A 17,925-nucleotide genomic window follows, 5' to 3' on the forward strand; every position below is an offset into this window, starting at 1 on the left:
GAACGGAGTGGGTCTGGCCCTTATCCTGGAAGAGCTGCAGCTGCTCCTGCCGCCCCATCCCAGCACACAAAGGCGCCTTCTTTCCCAGCATGAGGTCTTGATTGCATGTTGCCCTGAGTCCAAAAGCTCCTCTGAAGGAAGTGGTTCCCTCCCAAGGGGTGTGTGTGTGTGCGCGCGCGCATGTGTGTGTGTGTGCGTGTGTGTGCACGTGCGTGTGTGTGTGTGCTGGGTGTGAGGGAGCTGGGTCATCAGGGTGGTCAGACCCTCTCCCTCCTCCTAGGTGTGGCCTGGAACTTCTCAATCTGCATCCTTTGTGTGTATGCACGTGCATGTGTGTGTGTGCGGGTCTGTATGTGTGAACACGTTTGAGCACGTCTCTGCAGTGTCTGTACATGTGCCTGTGCATATTTCTGTATACACAGCACATGCCTGTCCATGTCTGCATGCCTATGGAGCTGTGTAACCAAGTCCGTAACCAAGTACTTTTGGGTGTGTGTGTGTGTGTTTCATGTGTGTCTACACAAGACACCTGGGAGCAGGCCCCCATCTCTGCCGCCCCTGGCCATGCCTCCCCACCCTCACCTCCGCCCTGAACGTGTGCAAGCCTCCTCCCCACCCGCAGCCCGCCTCTGCATTTGTCTGGGAACCACCTGGCCCCTTTCAGCTCCAGGAGGAAGACAGGTTAGTACAGCTTGGCTTGTCCCATACATACTTTCCCAGAGTTCCCTGGATCCCAGCCGAACTCTATAAAAAGGCTCTTGGGGAATAGCTGAACAGGAAGGTAGAGACCCTGCCGAGGGGGCTCAGGACCCCTGCTCCAAGCTCCAGGAGGAAATGGAAGCATCAGTTAACGGAGCTTCAGCCAGAGAGAGGGCCTCGAGTCCTGAGGCTGAGCCTAGACTGAGGACCCTCCATCCGCAGGGAGGGGGACACATCATCTCAGGGCAGCAGAGCTGGCAGGGACCCCAGGAACCCCACTGAGCACAGGGAAGGAGAGACCCAGAGAGGTGCCCTGGGCCATTCAGAAACTGAGTCCCTTCCGAGAATCCTGCTGCCCCCGGAGACCCTTCTGTGGATAAACTCTGGGCCCTCCCACCCTCAGGGAGGTGGGCACTGCTCCCGCTCTCTCTCGGCCTTGCAGGGAGGCTCTGAGGCCTGGCTGTGCTCTCTGCTCTTGGCCTGCAGAGAGCTCACAGCTGCCGCCGGGCTCCAAGTCGGTTAGTGGGCGTTCGAGCAGCCCCCGCATCACAGGGCGGGGTTTACTCAGCACCCACTTGACTTGGGGTGCGGGGCCCTTGGGCTGCTTCCTCCCAGCCCCTCAGAGCACAGTGGGCGGGTGGGCTTTCTGCACTGCTCTCCCCCAACTGATACCCGGGCCCCATCCTCTATCGGCGCAGGGCTCCGGCTGGTGTCCTGGATGTTGGGAGGAGGGGTGTCCAATGGGAGCAAGAAGGTCTGACCCCAAGTGAAGCCCGGGGCACAGGCGACAGCCACTCTCACTGTCAGTGCATGGGGACGTGTTGCTGCTGCTGGGGGTGCCACAGCCACGCGGGAAGGGCAGCCCCACGGGCCCCCAGGGAGGAGGCCAGAGGTCTGCGGGGCTGATATCGCGTCCTGCTGCCGAGAGCCAGCTGGGCTCCAGGAGCTTCCCCGCCGGTCCCCACTGACAGACCCTCCTCTTGCCCTCAGGAGTCTTTTTCTAGATGGGGCAAGGGGCGGTATGGGATGCTTTGCTCTTACCTGTCCCATTGTGTCCAGGCCAGGGGCTGCTTTTGAAAGTCAAAAGACAAGAGGAGATTCTTTTCTTTCCTTTCCTTTTCTTTTTTTCTTTTCTTTCCTTTCCTTTTTTCTTTTTCTTTTCTTTCTTTTCTTTTCTTTTTCTGCTCATTGTCATATCAAATCCCTGAGAAATGAGCACAGACCCGCTGACTGACTTAGCATGAAAGGGAGGGGAGCCAGAGGGCGCAAAGAATCATCGAGAACCCAAAATCACAAGGTCAGATTTGAAGAACATTGCACCCCCATAGTCGAATGGGCAGAGACAGTGCCACTTTGGATGGATGTCTTCTCTCTCAACTCCTGCTGCTTACGAGGCTGGGGTGCCGGGGCCAGCGGGGCCAGGGGGCGGGCAGTGGACCATGGCTGCTCCCTGGGCCTGTTCGGGATGGTGGGTCGTGTACTGAGAGCGCAGCTCCAAACCCTCCCATACCCCAGTCCACGGTGGGGGGCTGCGTCTGCATCCCCACCCTGAATGGAGGCTAATCATCTCCAACTTGTCTAGGGAAAGGAAGGAAGTGGCCACAGGAGCTCAGCTGGCGGGAACTCCTCACCAGGCCCCCCGCCCTCCAGCTCTGTCTCTCAGATGCACAGCACGCCAGGAGTACAAGTTGATGGCCCTTTCCCTACGGACACACAGCTTGCTTGCAGATGGGGAGATTTGACAAGGGACCGCGGTGAGAGTTGGAGGGTCTCCCAACTGTGGGCCTGGGGACTGGGGTTGGGGGCTTTCCTCAGGCCCCTATGATCCACCTGAGAGGCCTGCACATCCCCCCACCCCACTCCCCCCGAAGGCATTCACTGGGGATTTGGCAGCCCCCCTGGCTCTTTGCCAGCCTGGAACGTTTGAGATCTGTGAACGGAAAAGCCTGGATCAGAGCTGGAGTGGGGATGGGGGAAGGGGTGGGCCGTGGGACCGGGATCTTGCTCTCCTGGTCGGGCCTCCTCTCGGTCAGAGCCAGGACTGAGGCTTAACACCTCTCCAGTCTCCTCTCATCACTGCCTGCAAGCTCGGCTTGGACCCCTCCCCCATCCTGCTCTCCTCCCCCACTCACACCTTCAAGGTGGCCGCAGGTGAGATCACTCACTCTTTCTAAGACCCTGAGGATTCTCAGGAACCTGCATGCGCTGGGGGACGGAGAAGGGTGAGGCCCAAGTATCAACACGACAGGCACACGCACCCAGCCAGGACCCCTAGCTCCAGGGGCCCAGTGATGAGATTGAGGAGATTTCGCATGGCTGCTTCAGTCCAGGGGGTGGGGAGTGGGTCCCATCAGATGTTGGCAGGTCCCCAGGGTCGCCCCCATGTGCGACTGCAGTGCCTTCCTGGACATTCGGGGTGGGGGGAGCTCAGTCCTCCGGGGGCTGCTAGCTGCCAGCACTGCACCGACGTGAACTCCGGAGCCTCTCCTCGTGTCCTGCTTCTGAGAGCCAGCTGAACACCCCAGTGGGGGACAGGATAGTCACCTCCCTTAAAACACATCCTGATTCTGCTTTCTCACATGTCACCTGGGGGCTGTATCGGAAGCCTGACAACGCCCATGGCTCTGCCATCGCTCAAGTAGCAGACTTGTTCCCAGTGCCCTGGATCCAGCCCATCAACAGACATTTGTCTGCCCCTGGAGTTTCTGAAAATCTGAACTTATTGCATACACTTAAAAATCTGGGGATTCTATACAAATATCTGAATTTCCATCCTCTGTTGAAAAACAATCACGGTATCGGGCAACACAGAGCCCAGATTCCTCTATGGCACCAACTGGCTGCAGCTGGTAGCCGCTGCCCCTTAGGGCAAGGTTTCCAGTTGCCATCGGTCTTACGTTTAAGTCTTAAATCTTAAATTTATTGCCTTAACTCTGGCCTGTGTCACTCACGTATGTCACCTGCCTCACCCGGGAGGCATGCGAGTTTACGAACACTGCAATATATTGAATAAAAGGGCCCATGAGCCACTGAGGTCTCCCCAGAGGGACACATACCTGTTTCTTAGTTCTCCTTGGGCATGGCCATTCAGGTCGGGACACATACATGCCTGCCCACAGCTCTCTGTTTTTTCCATCACTGTGAAAAACACCCAGCACGGCTCTCTTCACCCAAGAGTCATCCCCCCAAAAAAGGATGGAGGTGGATGGGGCTTGATTTATTCTAGGTAAACCCTTGGCACAGATTTAAAACTCCTTTCTACACTTTTGCCCACTTGCGTTGATGTCAAATTTACTAGGAAGTCATTCGCCGAATCGCCCATCTTCCTCCCCTGAAAACTGCGGCACTTCCTCCCTCCCGAGCCCTCCCCCTTGTCATCGCCCACGTCTGCGCCCCGGCAGATGCTCCCCATGCACAATCCATGCTGGCCAGCAGGAGCCTTGGATCCATTCAGTGTCTCACGTCCCTCTGCCTGGTGCTGAGTCAGGAGACGGCAACGTCCGGCAGATTCGGTAGTTCTGTGGGTCAGTCCTGTCCCCCAACCAGACTCTGAGGCCCCCAGCAGCAGGGTGGTGCCTGATCTGATCTGTGTCCGGAGCACAGCCCAGCCTGCTGCACGGCAGGACGGGCCGGAAGTCCCCAGGCAGTGTCCTAGGGCCCCATGCCTTTGGGAGGCCAGTTCATCAGCTCTCTGTCACAAGAGGGTCGAGCTGGCCACGGGCTGGGGCCCTTTGAGGTGTGCTGGCTGCCCTTAGTCACAATGTGGGAGGGTGTGTGACGGGAACTCACTTGTCCCTGCAGAGACTTGGTCCCAGCTGCTCTTTCCTGTTTCCTCTGAACTCGGCTTCCAGGATGTGGCTGCCAGTAAGCCTTGGCTAGGGCACCCGCCAGTGGCTCCCAGCCACTGCTGCCTTGCACTCAGCTCCCCGCATCTGGCCTTCCTGTTGCCTGAGCTCCAGGTGGGACCACGACCCAAGCTGGCTCGTCTGCCAGGCCCATCTTCAGCCCACACTGCAGATAGTCAGCCCACAGCCCCTGACAGAGGACCGTCTTGGGGGCCCCTTCCCACGGCGTGGGTGGTTTTGCATTCTGGTCCTTAACCCATGTCATGTGTCTCCCTCTGCCTGTGTCCTCCGAACACACGTCTTCCTGCCCTTGTTGGGTCCTTTCTCTAAAAATTGCTTCTCTATCGCTGGCAGCTTCACATCTGTCCTCTGGCTTCCTTCTTCTTCGCCCCAAATAGGGCATGGCGTGGAGGAGAGAGAGGGCAGGACAGGCGGTTCTGACTTTTCCTCTGAAGTGAAAGGATGCCCTGGGGGTTTGGAGGCGGAAACTTGAGACAGGCCCAAAGTCCAGCACTTCTTTGAAGTCTGTTTTATCTCAGAAGTAGATGTCACTCTTCTATACTAGTGTATGGTTCATATTTATACAAAACCACATTTGAATTAATATAAAAATACTTTAAATGACTTAGTTTTTGCACTGAATCTGTGAATACAATGGATGCTCTAGGACAGGAGTCTGCAAGCTTTTTCTGTAAAGGGCCACAGAGCAAATATTTTCAGCTTTACAGGCCATGTGGCTCTGGAACAGCCACTCAAGCCCGCTGTGCGGGGTGGAGCCAGCCCTGGACAGTACGTAAAGGAACGTGGCTGTGCTCTAAGAAAACCTCGTGGTCTCTGAAACCTGAATTTGGTATGTTTTTCATGGGTCGTGAAATAGTATTCTTTCGACTTTTCCATTATTAAAAAACATAAAAGCCCATTCTTGGCGTGTGGGCTATACCAAACCAGGCGATGGGCTGTGTGCTCTAGGAAGACTGGGAGGGGCCTGCGCTTTTGGATTCAGACGCCCCTCTAGGTTGCTGTCCTTTCACTCACGGTGCCACTGGAGGAGGTGACAACCACCTGGGCCTCGTCCTCGTCTGGGGAACACGTTTCGGATGAGATCATGGGCGTCGAGGCCTGGCACAGTGGGCCGCAGAGCAGGCAGCGGGAGGTGGTGCTGGGGACCCTTAGCGGACGTGAGGCTGGGCCTTGCGGGGGAGGGGAGGAAGGTCACCAGGGCCTGGTGGGTGCAGACGGCACCCTAGGGCGAGAAGCGACCAGTTTTCACACTAAAAAGCCAGACCGAAGCTCTCGCAGTTGGGGTTTCTGGTCCTGCTTTCCAGGTCCTTACTCAAAGCTTGGGCTGAAATGAGGCTCTGGCCTTTGGAGATGGTCTGTTTGCAAGTTGCCTCAGCAAAAAAAAAAAAAAAAAAAAAAAAAATACAGTTTGGGAATTCCCTGGCGGTCCAGTGGTCAGGACTCCTCGCTTTCACTGCTGAGGGCATGGGTTCAATCCCTGGTTGCGGAAGTACCCGCAAGCCAAGTTGCCTCTCTCCTCTTAGCCTCAGAGGACTCCTCCCCTCCCCTCAGGCCCTTCTGGCCGAGCAGTTACACAACCCCCTGCCAGCCTTCTTTTCCACCTTCTAAGGCTGGATGCCTCCCCTTGGACCCAGGCTGGGAAGTCCAAGCACCCAGACGCCATGACCGCCCCCAGGCTCGCACAGCAGGAGGGGAAGGAAATGCCTTCTTTCCTGGGTGACCTGGCTCCTCTGGCCTCAGGGCTGGCCACTGTAGCCAGGGGGCCGCACGGGCCAGATCAGCCCCTCTCCCCTTGCTCATCATCCCTGTGTACTGCTGTTTTACAAAGTTGCACTGAGGGTTAGCCTCCTCCACGCCTCAGACCAGATGCCCACCCTGACTCCATTAGTGGCCAGTTTATGGCTCTGGAATTGGTTTCTCTGTGTCCCCAAATCCCTTGCCATTTATCAGCTGGGTGATTGGGTGTTACTTAGCCTCTCTGGGCCTCAGTTCTCTCATCTGTAAAATGGGTGTAACCTCAGTGTTACTGTGGGGATTGGGAATATGTCCATAAAGCACAAGCCCCACTCAAAGAAGTTCCTAGTAAATGTGCGTCATTACATTAAGGGACCGGAGAAAACAGGATACCTGGTCCCTTAATGGTTTGAAATCTAGATAAACCAAAAACACCTTAGCATAATTACCTACCAGATATTGCATGGGATATACGTGTACCAAGAATACTAGTTTATCTGAAATTAAAATGTAACTGGGTATCTTTTTTCCCCTAAATCTGGCAACCCTACCCCAACGGAGGCTACACAGACCCGGGAGCTGCCCTGTCCCCCTGCCCCACAATAGTCTCCTCACCCCTTTAGTTCACTCTGATCAACGGGCTTGCGTGAAAAGGCCCCTTCTTGGGCTTCCCTGGTGGTGCAGTGGTTGAGAGTCCGCCTGCCGATGCAGGGGACACGGGTTCGTGTCCTGGTCCGGGAAGATCCCATGTGCCGCGGAGCGGCTGGGCCCGTGAGCCATGGCCGCTGAGCCTGCGTGTCCGGAGCCTGTGCTCTGCAACGGGAGAGGCCACAACAGTGAGAGGCCCGCGTACCACAAAAAAAAAAAAAAAAAAAAAGGCCGCTTCTTTCCTGTGTGTAGGGACAGAGGCAGTCAGAAAACCTGTTTCCTGCAGGTGCTTTGAGTCCAACCACAGATCTACTCTGTACTTGCCTCGGGGCTTGGAGCAAGATTCTCCTCACCCTTGATTCCCCTGCTACACCCCTAATTTAACTATCTTATCGTTCCGCGACTGGCAATCCTCACCTCCCCAGCTATTTAAAAGGAGTAAAGGTACACGACTCAAATGTAACAAGCAGTTGTACGCACTTGACATTTATCATTTCCATCAACCCCATCAACAACCCCATAGGTTCAAGTTATAATTAGCCCTGTTCTACAGAGGAAACTGAAGCTTAGAGAAGGTGGGAATGCTGCTCCTGCCTCCGCCAGGGGAACCACAGCTCTTCCAGGGCCTCCACTCTCCTCCCCCCGCCCCCATCCTAGTTGCTCCCTTTGTCCTTTTGACCTTGGGAGCTCGGGACACCAGGATGCGCTTCCACAGCACCAACTTCAGTCATTTCCAAACACATCGCGGGGAACACCTTCCTCATAGGAGCCGGTACTTTATTCATCCCTTTCCCTTATTTTCTATCTTACCCCACGGATACCCCGCTGAGCGTGGATTATGAGGGTGGTCATGATGCCGGCCACTTGGTAGCACAAGCCGTGTGTCCTGACGACCTGCCCTCACGCTCCTGTCCCTCGGAGACTGGGTTTTGAGTAGCCACGGTCCAGAACCAAGGTGATAGTCACTGAGCTGGGTGAACCCCACTGCTGACCTGAGAAAGAGGTCCATTTGTGGTTTCTAGACCCGGCAAATGAATCAGTAATTCTTGCAAGAAACCATTTTAAGGTATAAATGAATAGAGCATAAGGTTTTCCAGAGGGTATGACACAACTGTTCCATGTTTCCCGGTGCCAATTTTCCCAAGCGTAATTCAGTCAGAGCTGGTCTCTGAGGCTGAGGGGTCCCAGACTAAGTATCACAAAGGTTGGAGCGTCCTGGCCTCAGGCTGGTGGGGTTGGGGGGTTGTCTATCCCAGCTCTGTTCTCTGTGGTTGAGATAGCTTTGCAGCCTCTCCGTTGGCTTTCGTGAGGCAGACTGGACGCCAGCATCCCTCTACCCAGCAACCAAGATGCTCTGAGGACAAATGAGGTCACTTATGGTAAACACGCACGAAACATTAAAACACTAGCCCAACGTACATGACTAGTTGTACTCCCCCGCCCTCAGACGAGGAGGTAGAATCTACTGGGGCAGGCTTGGAGGTCAAGAGTGAAACCAAGACTCTTGACAACTTCTACCCAGGAGGGCTCCACAAATCTAAAGATCTACAAAGCAGACTGTAGCAGAGGTCCGTCAGGCCTTCTGGAACCATGGCCCACCCATGCTCCAGGCTGTCCATCCACCACCTCTTGGTACCAGCAAGAGACCCAGCAAGGGTGAGGCTGGTGGGGCTCCTCAGGCTCAGCCTCACCGAGACTTTGGCACTTCCCTGCCAGCCTCACTGATAACTTCTGACACAGCTACCCAACGCTAAGGATCACGAAGTTCTTAACAAGCCGCAAGAACTTCAGCTACTGAGAGGCATTCCTGTGTTTTGGGGCCTGTTCCAGCCCACAGAGGTTCCCTCTTGAAGCCCCAGGTGTGTGACCTGAGGTGGGGCCCATGAAATGGGGCTTAAGAGAGTGGAGGCATCAGCTGCGAGCGTTCAGGCCCCAAGTCTGGGGAGCAGGTGCGGTGCTGCACCCCCTTCTACGGCATCTGTTTTAACTGGGTGTTCTGGTAGCTCAAGAGATAAATCAAGCCAACCCTCATGAATGATATTTAACAAGTCCCCAACAGGGTGCCCGGCATAAACTGGGCACCTAGGAAAGACAGTGGATTCCTGTGTGCATACGATGCATTCATAAAAATGCCCAGGCAGCAAGAGACATCCAAGTGCCACTGAAGTCCTCAAATACAAATTTGACTTTTAAACTTTTTTTTTTTTAAATCCAGGATCAAGACCACAGACAATTTATTATGTAAGACATGGGGTGAAGAATGATCCAGGAAGGTTATGGCTGTGAGTGACATGGAATTAGATGAAAAGGCTCAAGTTTGCTGAAGAGAGTTTAAATTTGGCTTTTGCTCTTGGAAACGTCAAAATAATCATAAGAAGCACTTATGCCTTACAGAGCAAATAATCCACAGAGTGTCATTTTCATTTTGCAAACAGGGACACAATAACAGTCAAAGAGAAGCCTAAACACCCAGAGAGTTAACATACAGGTTCGATAAGATATAACACGGGATTTAGCATGCTGGTGGGTTTTTAAATCAAATCCATATTGAACCCTGTGACCTACTGTAGGCTCTAAGTGGAACCTGGGGAAAGCAGCTTTTCCATACAAAACAACGACAACAAAGAAAACCCAGGCTCTGCTGGATGTCTATAATACTCATTTGCAGTAAGGCTTTCAAGATACATGAATTTTTATAGCATTTGTATTTTAAGGATTTAGGGCAAATACAGTTTTTTTTCTACTTGATAAAAAGAAAATTAGTACTTAAAAGGTTCAAAAAATATATCAATTGAGTGATTTTTTTTTTACATAAATAAATTATATTGATTTTCAGGATTTAACAGCTGAAAAAACCTCTTCTGCTTCCACTGGAGGCAAAACTGAACAAAATGTTAGTTAAATAGAGAGAGCAGCATTTCTAAGAAATCTGTTGTCAGCATTAGAGATCATCTATGCTACAAAGATGTCATTAAATAGAATTTGTTCAATTACTGGATTCTTCTTATATGATCAGTTTATAGAATTTCTGATTTATAACTCTGATTCATAAAACTGGGACTCTAATTTTTGAAAATACAGCTGATTGATTTTTTTTTTTTTTCCGGCCACGATTTAACAGACTTCTTTGAGATGCTCATTTTGACATTTACATAATTTATAATCCCAAATGTATAAAAGACAATGACAAAAGCATCATAAATAAATAATGCAAACTGAAATAGTTATGTCAAATTTTTGGACCTTCTGATAAATTATAGCAAAACTGTAACAGAAAAAGTAAAAAATACAGTAAATTGTGACAACAAAAGGTGAAACTGGTACTAGTAACACTTCCAACATTTCTGACGGTCCTGCACAGCCCTGTGCCCCTGGGGATTGAACCATGAGCTTCTTTCAAGTCTCAAGAGTGTGAACTGTGGGTGAAAAGTGACACCATCAGAAGGGAGGGACCACGTGGGAGGGCGAAGGAAAGCAGGTGAGGGTTGCTGGGGCCGGCGGGTTCTTCCGGGCCTGGCCTGGGCAGCTGAGGAAGAAGGGGGAATAATGTTAATTTGCAACACGGTCTCCACTGAATTGATGCTTTGGGATCTGGGTCCGACTGTAAAATATAAACCGAGTAGAGAAAAATCTGGAGAGAAGAAAAAAACTTTTCACAGTCGCATTCCAAGAGGTGGTACAAACCTCAAACCCTGGCGAGTCTAAGAGTGTTGAGGGACTGTTTGCTTTGCAGGCTCCAGAAAGAGCCTGATTCTTGGCGAAGGGGAGCGTGAAGTTAGGAGCCAGGAGGCCTGGCAGTGGCCAGAGCAGTCCCTAAGAGGCCTCGGCGGGGTCACAGCCAGTCGTGCAGTCCTCCACCCCCATCGTCGCCGGCAACGGCTCAAGGTGTGTACAGCTCTCTCGTACTGAGAACCCCCTGTTAACTTGGGAGAGGGGGGATGCGTGTGTATCAAGTAATGCCCCATCGGTATTTCTTCTTGCTGCAGGTGCCTGAAAACCCACAAAGGTGTTACTACCAGTAAGGTTTCTGTTTTAGAAAGAAATGAACATACGTGGTTTCAACCATTAATTATATACTTCTGCCTATCCTACTCGTTTAGTAATCATGATAAAACTGGGAAATATTTTAACTAAAAAATATGCACCAGCACTTCTTCCTCTGTGCTTTTTGGTTCCCCAACACATTCTTCCCATTCAGCACAGCTCATGGAAAAAAGAGCTGCTCTCTGCCTCTCCTTCGGCCCTTCTTCACTGGTAAATCCCTAGACGGTTTTCCTTTGCCATTTTTCCTCCTCAAATAAGTGGGAAACTTGGAAGAGAAGGGGGCAGGGCGTGTCCCCACGTCTGCACTAACTACGATTGCTGGAATGAACGACTGGGTAACGGAGTGAGGATTCTGCGCCTCCTACACTAGGTCAACGACACTTAGCTGATGACGTGGCAAGACCCTGTGACTATTAACATCTGTTACCATACTTCTCAGACAGGAAATCAGGTAGGTAATAGTACTTATGGAAACACAGGTTCTTATGACAGTGAAGTGTGAGGGAAGTAACAAACCTTGATGGGATAAGAAACTTACAAGTCATAAGAATTTCTTCAATGAAAAAGTTCTAATTGGTGACACTGTTAGAGTCTTGGGGGCCCCCTTCGCCGGCCTGTGCTACGTGTCCTCTCTCTGGAGGCGCGGGGGCCCTGGATTCAGGGCAGCTCTGGGCACCGCCCGGCTCCCTCTCCAACCCGGGTGCAGGCTCTGGGCTGGGGTCCGGGTTGTCCCCTTTTGTTTTCTTCCTCATCCTCTTCTGGCTCTCCAGACCTATTATTTCTGAGTGTCTGGCCTGCTGCATGGCCGGCAGAGCCATGCCCATGCCGGGGGAGACAAACATGGATGGGTAAATGAGTCCGGGGGACACTCCTGGGATGAGAAACGGGTTAAAAGCCACAGGACTACTCGTAGTTATTGGAGGTTCGGCCTGATTGGAAAATGGACTAGGACCGGGCTTGTCTTCGGCTGATGTGTCCGTTTTGACATCACGGCCGCTGGGCTGGTCTTCTGCAGTCTTTTCAGCCGCCGACGTGCCACTCTTCGTTGTGCTTGACAAAGGCGCTGGCACAGCCGAGGCGCAGGTGGTGGTCATGGGGGCATTGAGGAGCCCCCCGACCCCAAACATCTGGGGCACGGCGGCCATCCCCGGCAGCACCATGGGCAGCATGCTCAACGTGCTCTTGACCTCTTCGCCCGTGGGCATTGCTGCAAAGCTGGCCGGGAACCCCACCAGCCCCGTGAGGGGGATGCTGGGCATGTTTCTCATGTTCTGAAGTCCGACCAGGTCCATCCCGGCGATCAGGCCATTCATGAAGAGAGGCCCCATCCCGGAGGGGGAGTCCGCCACGAGGGCGGGAGCCTTCAGGAGCTCGCTCCGGGGCCGCCTGCCCCTCCGGCGGGGGCCTGAGTCTCGGAGAACAGGCTCAGGAAGGGTGTGATTGAACTTGTTTTCCGGGAGAAACCCCTGAAAAAGGACGAAGAGACACAAGACGCTGAAGGTTACTGGATGGCGGGTGAGCAGCTGGGGGCTCCTCACCAGCCTTTCCTGTCCGCCTGCCCACCCTGAGCTGCAGAGCTCTGTGCCTCCCTTGAGGCCGAGAGCCTGAAACCACCGAGCCGCTTCCACCGTGCTCACGGTAGAGGGGCACCCGCCCTGCGGAGTGGCTGCCGGAGCACTGGGAGCTGGAACCAGCCAGAGACCTCAAGTTTTAGTCGAGACTTTTTTTTATCGAGGGATAACTGACATAATATTACAGTAGTTTCACGTGTAAAATACAAAAAAGGACAACTTCATGAGTTTCCGTGTCATCCTTGCACAGGGCTGTGCCAGTCTTCTCTGTTTCACCCTGATCTGAGCGTGTGTGCTGCCGAGGCTGGCAGTCGGGACCTGCGGCTGAGACCCCTCGGCCAGACCCCACATTCGCCTCCCTCCTGACACAGGGCGGTTTTTAACTGAAGCCACAAAGCAGGGCAGGAGGATGGGGCTTGGGAGCAGGAAGATCTCAGTCCTGACCTAAGCCCCCAGCTGTGGGGGGAGAGAGGACAATGGCACCTAAGTCAGATCCTCAGAAGACGCCACAGGTCTCTGCTTAAAAGGCAGTCACAGCAGTGAGGGAAACTGGCCGTCGGAGGTGCTAACGAAGGGGGTGGTGATACGGAAGAGCGGCAGGGCTCTCGGCTCTCTGCTCTTTTTGGCGGTAACACGAAACAAGCATCTGCCCTGGGGCTCTGTGTGTAGGATCTCAATTCATCACCATGCCCACCCTACGAGCCGCTACTACTGTTACAGCCATTTTATAGGGAGTTCAGAGGTTCATACACACGTGAAAAATGTGCACTTGAATGTTCCCAAGTCCCCAGGAAAAATGCTGTTTTTGAGGTCTTGTATTTGTCCTTCGAAGAATTTCCCAAAGAATATTAAAGAAAAACCAGGTCATCATGGACAAAAAGCTTTATGATGGTGAACTTTGTTTGAGGAGAAAAGTCTTCTCAAAAGGCCTTGGTTTAGAAAAGCAGAAGAGGGAATTCCCTGGCAATCCAGTGGTTGGGACTCTGCACTTTCACTGCCGAGGGCCTGGGTTTGATCCCTGGTTGAGAAGGAATGAAGATCCCACAAGCCGCACAGCGTGGCCAAAAAAAAAAAAAAAAAAAAAAAAAGAAAAGTAGAAGAGGGAGAAACCTCTGGAACCGCTGTGTTCAGTCACCTTTCTTTCTCACAAATCAAGAAGGGCAGGATTTGCCCCCAGGGCACAGTTGGTGAGTGACAGAGGCAGCAAGAACCCAGGCCCTGTGGCCCTAGCCCACCTGATTCTCACACGTGACCAGCCACCGGCACTTTGAAAGCTGGTTTGTCCTCAGCTGCTGCTTGGGTCTGGGGATGATGCCTGGGGAGCTATTCCTGCTGGTTCCTGTCTCTAAAGAGAGACAGTTGGATGTGATGGACGGAGCCAGGCTAAAAGTATCATTTCTCACTGGTCTATCTTGAGCCCATCAGTGCAGATTGCCTCATTCTGGAGAGACCACAGCCTCAGGCCCCTGCTGGGAAGCCCATCTCAGCCCAGGGCCTGGCCACAGTAACCACCACTCGACTAGCAGGCTTTCCAAGACCTGTTCCCTGTAGCCCAGCCACAGCCGAGAGACAGGGGAAAGTCCCAGCTGTGTCTTTTCCCTTTATACTCCCAAATGCTCATCCTCACCCTCCTCATTACTCTCCAGTGGGAGGGCCTGTTCAATCTTAGAAGCCTTTCTGTTGGGAAGAAAAGGAACCTCGAACTTGATGAATAACGCTCCCACCTTCTTTTCAAACAATCTGCTGTATGTAAAGCAGACGTTCTTCAACATGCTTTACTTTGAGCTCATCAGGGCATCTGGGGCTGGAGAGCTCACTTCGGGCGACCTGCATCCTGCAGGACCTTTGGACCCCGTGGCCTTGCTCACCAAGTTCAAGTCACACTCCTCAGGTACCAGGATGTCCCCACCCTTGCTGGGAACCACTGGTATAGACAACGCTGGGCCCTTTCAGAACCGGGAACCTGCCCAGAAGGCCCAGGCTGGCTGCCTGCCCACCTTCAGAGCGGGGGAGCAGCCGCAGGAAGGCCCGGCTGAGGAGGACAATGCTTCATCCCCTGCACGGCGAGGCGAGCCGGCAGAGGGAGTCGGCCCCGCCTCTTCCTGCGGTGCAAGCATCACCCTAGCCAGCCCGTGGCTGCCCACCCAGGGCCGACACCCCTCCCAGCAGCTTGGCGACCACACACCGCGGGCAAGGCGGGCTTTGGCAGCTCTCCTTCTTGGTAATTACAGCCTGGGAACTGACCTGCTTCCTCTTCCTGGGGAGGCTGTGGGGAGGGCAAGGAGAGGCAGACAAGAAGGGGCAGACGCTCAGCAACGCTGCAGGCGTGGATGACCGCACAGGCGCTCCGACCCTAGAACATCTTTCTTCACCAATACACAGCAGCATTTATTCCAAAGCCTGCGTGTTCCAGCTCTAAAACTTAACTCCTGGGCGGAGGCAGAGAAGGGGGTGGTGACCAAAACCTACTTACTCCTCCCGGGAAGGTGAGTAGGCTCGGCCGACAGACATTCCCTGAGTGGAAAGAGGCCTAACAACCAAACGCAGTATGAGGACCCTGGTTTAAAAGTCCTAAAAACAAAACAAAGCAAAACAGAAACTAGCCCTGAAAGACATTTCTGGGACAAGTGGGGTAATCAGAATATGGGCTAGCTACAACATATTACTAATAATAACGTGTGTGATGGTGGTAATAGTGATGGGGGAAAACATTCTCAGGAGACACATGCTTAAGTATTTAGGGGTGACACGGCATCTCTGCAATTTACTGTCAAATGGCTCAGCGAGAAACAAGCAAAAAGAACCCCCACTACACACACGTATGTCAAACAAACACAGCTTCACATATAAAAGAAGAGGCATGTGCGTGTGCGCACACATTTAATGATGAGCGACCACTATGTGCCGGGCGGGCATCCTGTTTTTTTTTCGGCTGTGTCGGATCTTTAGTTGCAGCACGTGGGATCTCCGTTGCGGTGCTCGGGTTTCTCCCTAGTTGCAGCGCTTGGGCTTCTCTCTAGTTGTGGCGTGTGGGTTTTCTCTCTCTAATTGTGGGGCATGGGCTCCAGGGCACATGGGTTCTATAGTTTGAGGCACGTGGCCTCAGTAGTTGTAGCGCATGGGCTTAGTTGCCCTGTGGCACGTGGGATCTTAGTTCCCCGACCAGGGATCGAACCCGGTCCCCTGCACTGCAGGACAGATTCTTTAGCACTGGGCCACCACGGAAGTCCCCCAGGGGGCATTCTTAGAGCTGAGTTCCGCGGCCTGACCGCAGCCTGTGTGATGCTGTCTGTGGGGCTTGGCTGCACGCTCGGCAGAAAAGGCTAAAGGCAGGAAGTCGCTTGCGGGATCTGAATGTGTCTCTAGGAGAAATGTAAGGTGTCTAGGGGACGGACACGGAGTGCAGCACACCCCAGAGGCCCCGGTCCCGAGGGCCAGGCAGACGCGTGCTTTCTGTTCAGGCCTTACTGCAGGCAAAGGACCCCGAGGCAGGGCCTGAGTTCACTTAACAAAGGAGGGAAAGCACACCTCTGGTAAGAGGCTGGCTCGTAAGGACAGCTCAGAAATGAGTTTTCTGGCAGGGGGTCAGCGCCTGCAGGGGAGTGATGAACGTTAATTTCCAGAGAACGTGAGGGAAATTGTTAGACATGTAGAAAGAAATGAGAAAGTCAAGGGGGAAACCACGTCCTTAAACCAAGAGGTCAGAGACTCCACCAAGTAAGGACTGGGGTTGTCTCCTGACAAAAGGAGAGCGAGGGGCCGAGCGAGACAGAGGGATGAGAACCGATGTGGAATCAGTCTGTACAGCACGAGCGGGTCTAAGGTGTGGGTTCCCCAGGATAAAGCAAGAGAGGGGAGCAAAGGGCAGCTTTTCCAACGCGACAAACCTTCTAACAAGCAGTGGGCCCCAGCCTTCCTCCCCGGTGGCCACGGCAGCCTGTGGGGATGAGCGAGGGCAGTGTTTGTCGGGCTGCTGGAGGAGTGACCCTCCAGGCGACCAAATCAGGAACAAGCTCCTTGGGAACATTAACGAGCAGGAAATGACTAGGGTGGGTGGTCTCTTGGAATTAAAAAAAGAAACGGCATCCAGGAAATCCCCCTAAGAAGGGAATTCATACCCAGGAAAGCCGTAGCTGGCAGAGCACTAAGGAAGGCGTTCAGGAGAGCCTGCCAGTTCAGAGGACAACCCGGGGAGGGCAGAGCCCCACGAGGAGGTTAAAAGCACATTTGTGTATCATTTGCCCAAGCTCAACACATTTTCAGGTTGAAATGTTATCGCCCCCTGGAGGTTACGAGTTTTCTATTCCAAATTTGTACTCATCTGTAAACGATAATTAACTCAGACTCGTTCCACTACAAGCATCTGCAGATGGCTTTGAAGTCGCTTCCAGGCTCATGATTCTATAATACGAAGAGGGCAATGCTTGGAGTCAGCTGTTTTTCATTGCCAGCCAGGACGGAATAGGAGGAAATGTCTTAAATGGTAGCCAGAAAAACTTTGATTGGAAAATGAAAATTTCCAGTAATGAAGTTCGTTAAACACTGGAAACAGACTCCTGATAAGGGTTAACAGGTATTTTTCCCTGAACTGTCTAAAATGGGGGTGGTGGGGGGAGCACGGGACAGGGGGAGCGGGTTGGGAATCAGGCTTTGGGAATGGTTTAAGTACAGACTTAAGCCAAAAGTTTCGGAGGTCAAGGTTGAAAACAAACGACCACGGAGGCCATGCTGCTGGTGAAAACACCCCAACACCACTTATCACTGCTTAGCAACCTCCCGTGGAGCTCCTGGTCCCCTGGTAAGGTCGCCTGGCTACCGCCTTCCGCTGCTGGAGCTTTCTCTCTGAGTCTGTAAGGCCGGGCTCCACCGCGAGGTCCGTATTCCTTACCCTCAGGCCTGGCTCCTTGGGGACGGCAGGAACCCTCTCTTCCCCACTCAGGGAGTTGACGTCTAATTTTCCAGTATCCTTACAGCGTGGCCTCCTCTGCTTGGGTTTGTCTGAAAAATTCTAGGAGGTAAATGGAAACCAACATTACAAAACATTCTGCCACAGATTCTTCTGATGAGGGTGGTGCCTCTCAGCTGGTTTTGCTATTTTCTCGCTCATGGCCCTCTGCACAGGACCCGTCAGGTTAGGCTGAAGGAACGGCCCCTTGGCCCTCAGCCAGGCTCTGTCCTCGAAGCCACAGTGTTCCTGCAGCAAAGCCGGAAGACAAGTCTCCTGTGGGCGCCTCCTGGCCCTCCAGACCAGAGCACCTGGCTGACCCACCAGTTTCCCAGGGCTCCGCTTTCCCCCTGATCACTGTCTCGGATTCTCTCTTCACTGCTCCCTACTTGGCGGGCTTCGTCTGTCTCTGGAGGGT

General features: G+C 53.2%; 1 protein-coding gene and 1 non-coding gene across 2 annotated transcripts in view; both read right to left on the reverse strand.

The window, feature by feature from the left end:
• Nucleotides 1-11,235: 11,235 nt before the first annotated feature.
• Nucleotides 11,236-17,925, reverse strand: part of CHD6 (chromodomain helicase DNA binding protein 6) — a 209,977-nt gene continuing 203,287 nt past the window's right edge. Inside the window, exons 36-37 of the mRNA XM_065892557.1 lie at nucleotides 17,451-17,570; nucleotides 11,236-12,457 (exon numbers count right to left, since the gene is read on the reverse strand). Of these exons, the coding sequence (XP_065748629.1) occupies nucleotides 11,561-12,457; nucleotides 17,451-17,570 (1,017 nt within the window). The 3' untranslated portion in view covers nucleotides 11,236-11,560. The remainder of the gene's footprint in view (nucleotides 12,458-17,450; nucleotides 17,571-17,925) is intronic.
• LOC136135809 (U6 spliceosomal RNA) lies at nucleotides 12,768-12,871 on the reverse strand. Its single transcript, XR_010656644.1, has one exon. It is a non-coding gene; the product is annotated as a U6 spliceosomal RNA (small nuclear RNA).

The sequence above is a fragment of the Phocoena phocoena genome, chromosome 15 (assembly GCF_963924675.1).
Source record: "Phocoena phocoena chromosome 15, mPhoPho1.1, whole genome shotgun sequence".
NCBI classification, from domain to species: Eukaryota; Metazoa; Chordata; class Mammalia; order Artiodactyla; family Phocoenidae; genus Phocoena; species Phocoena phocoena.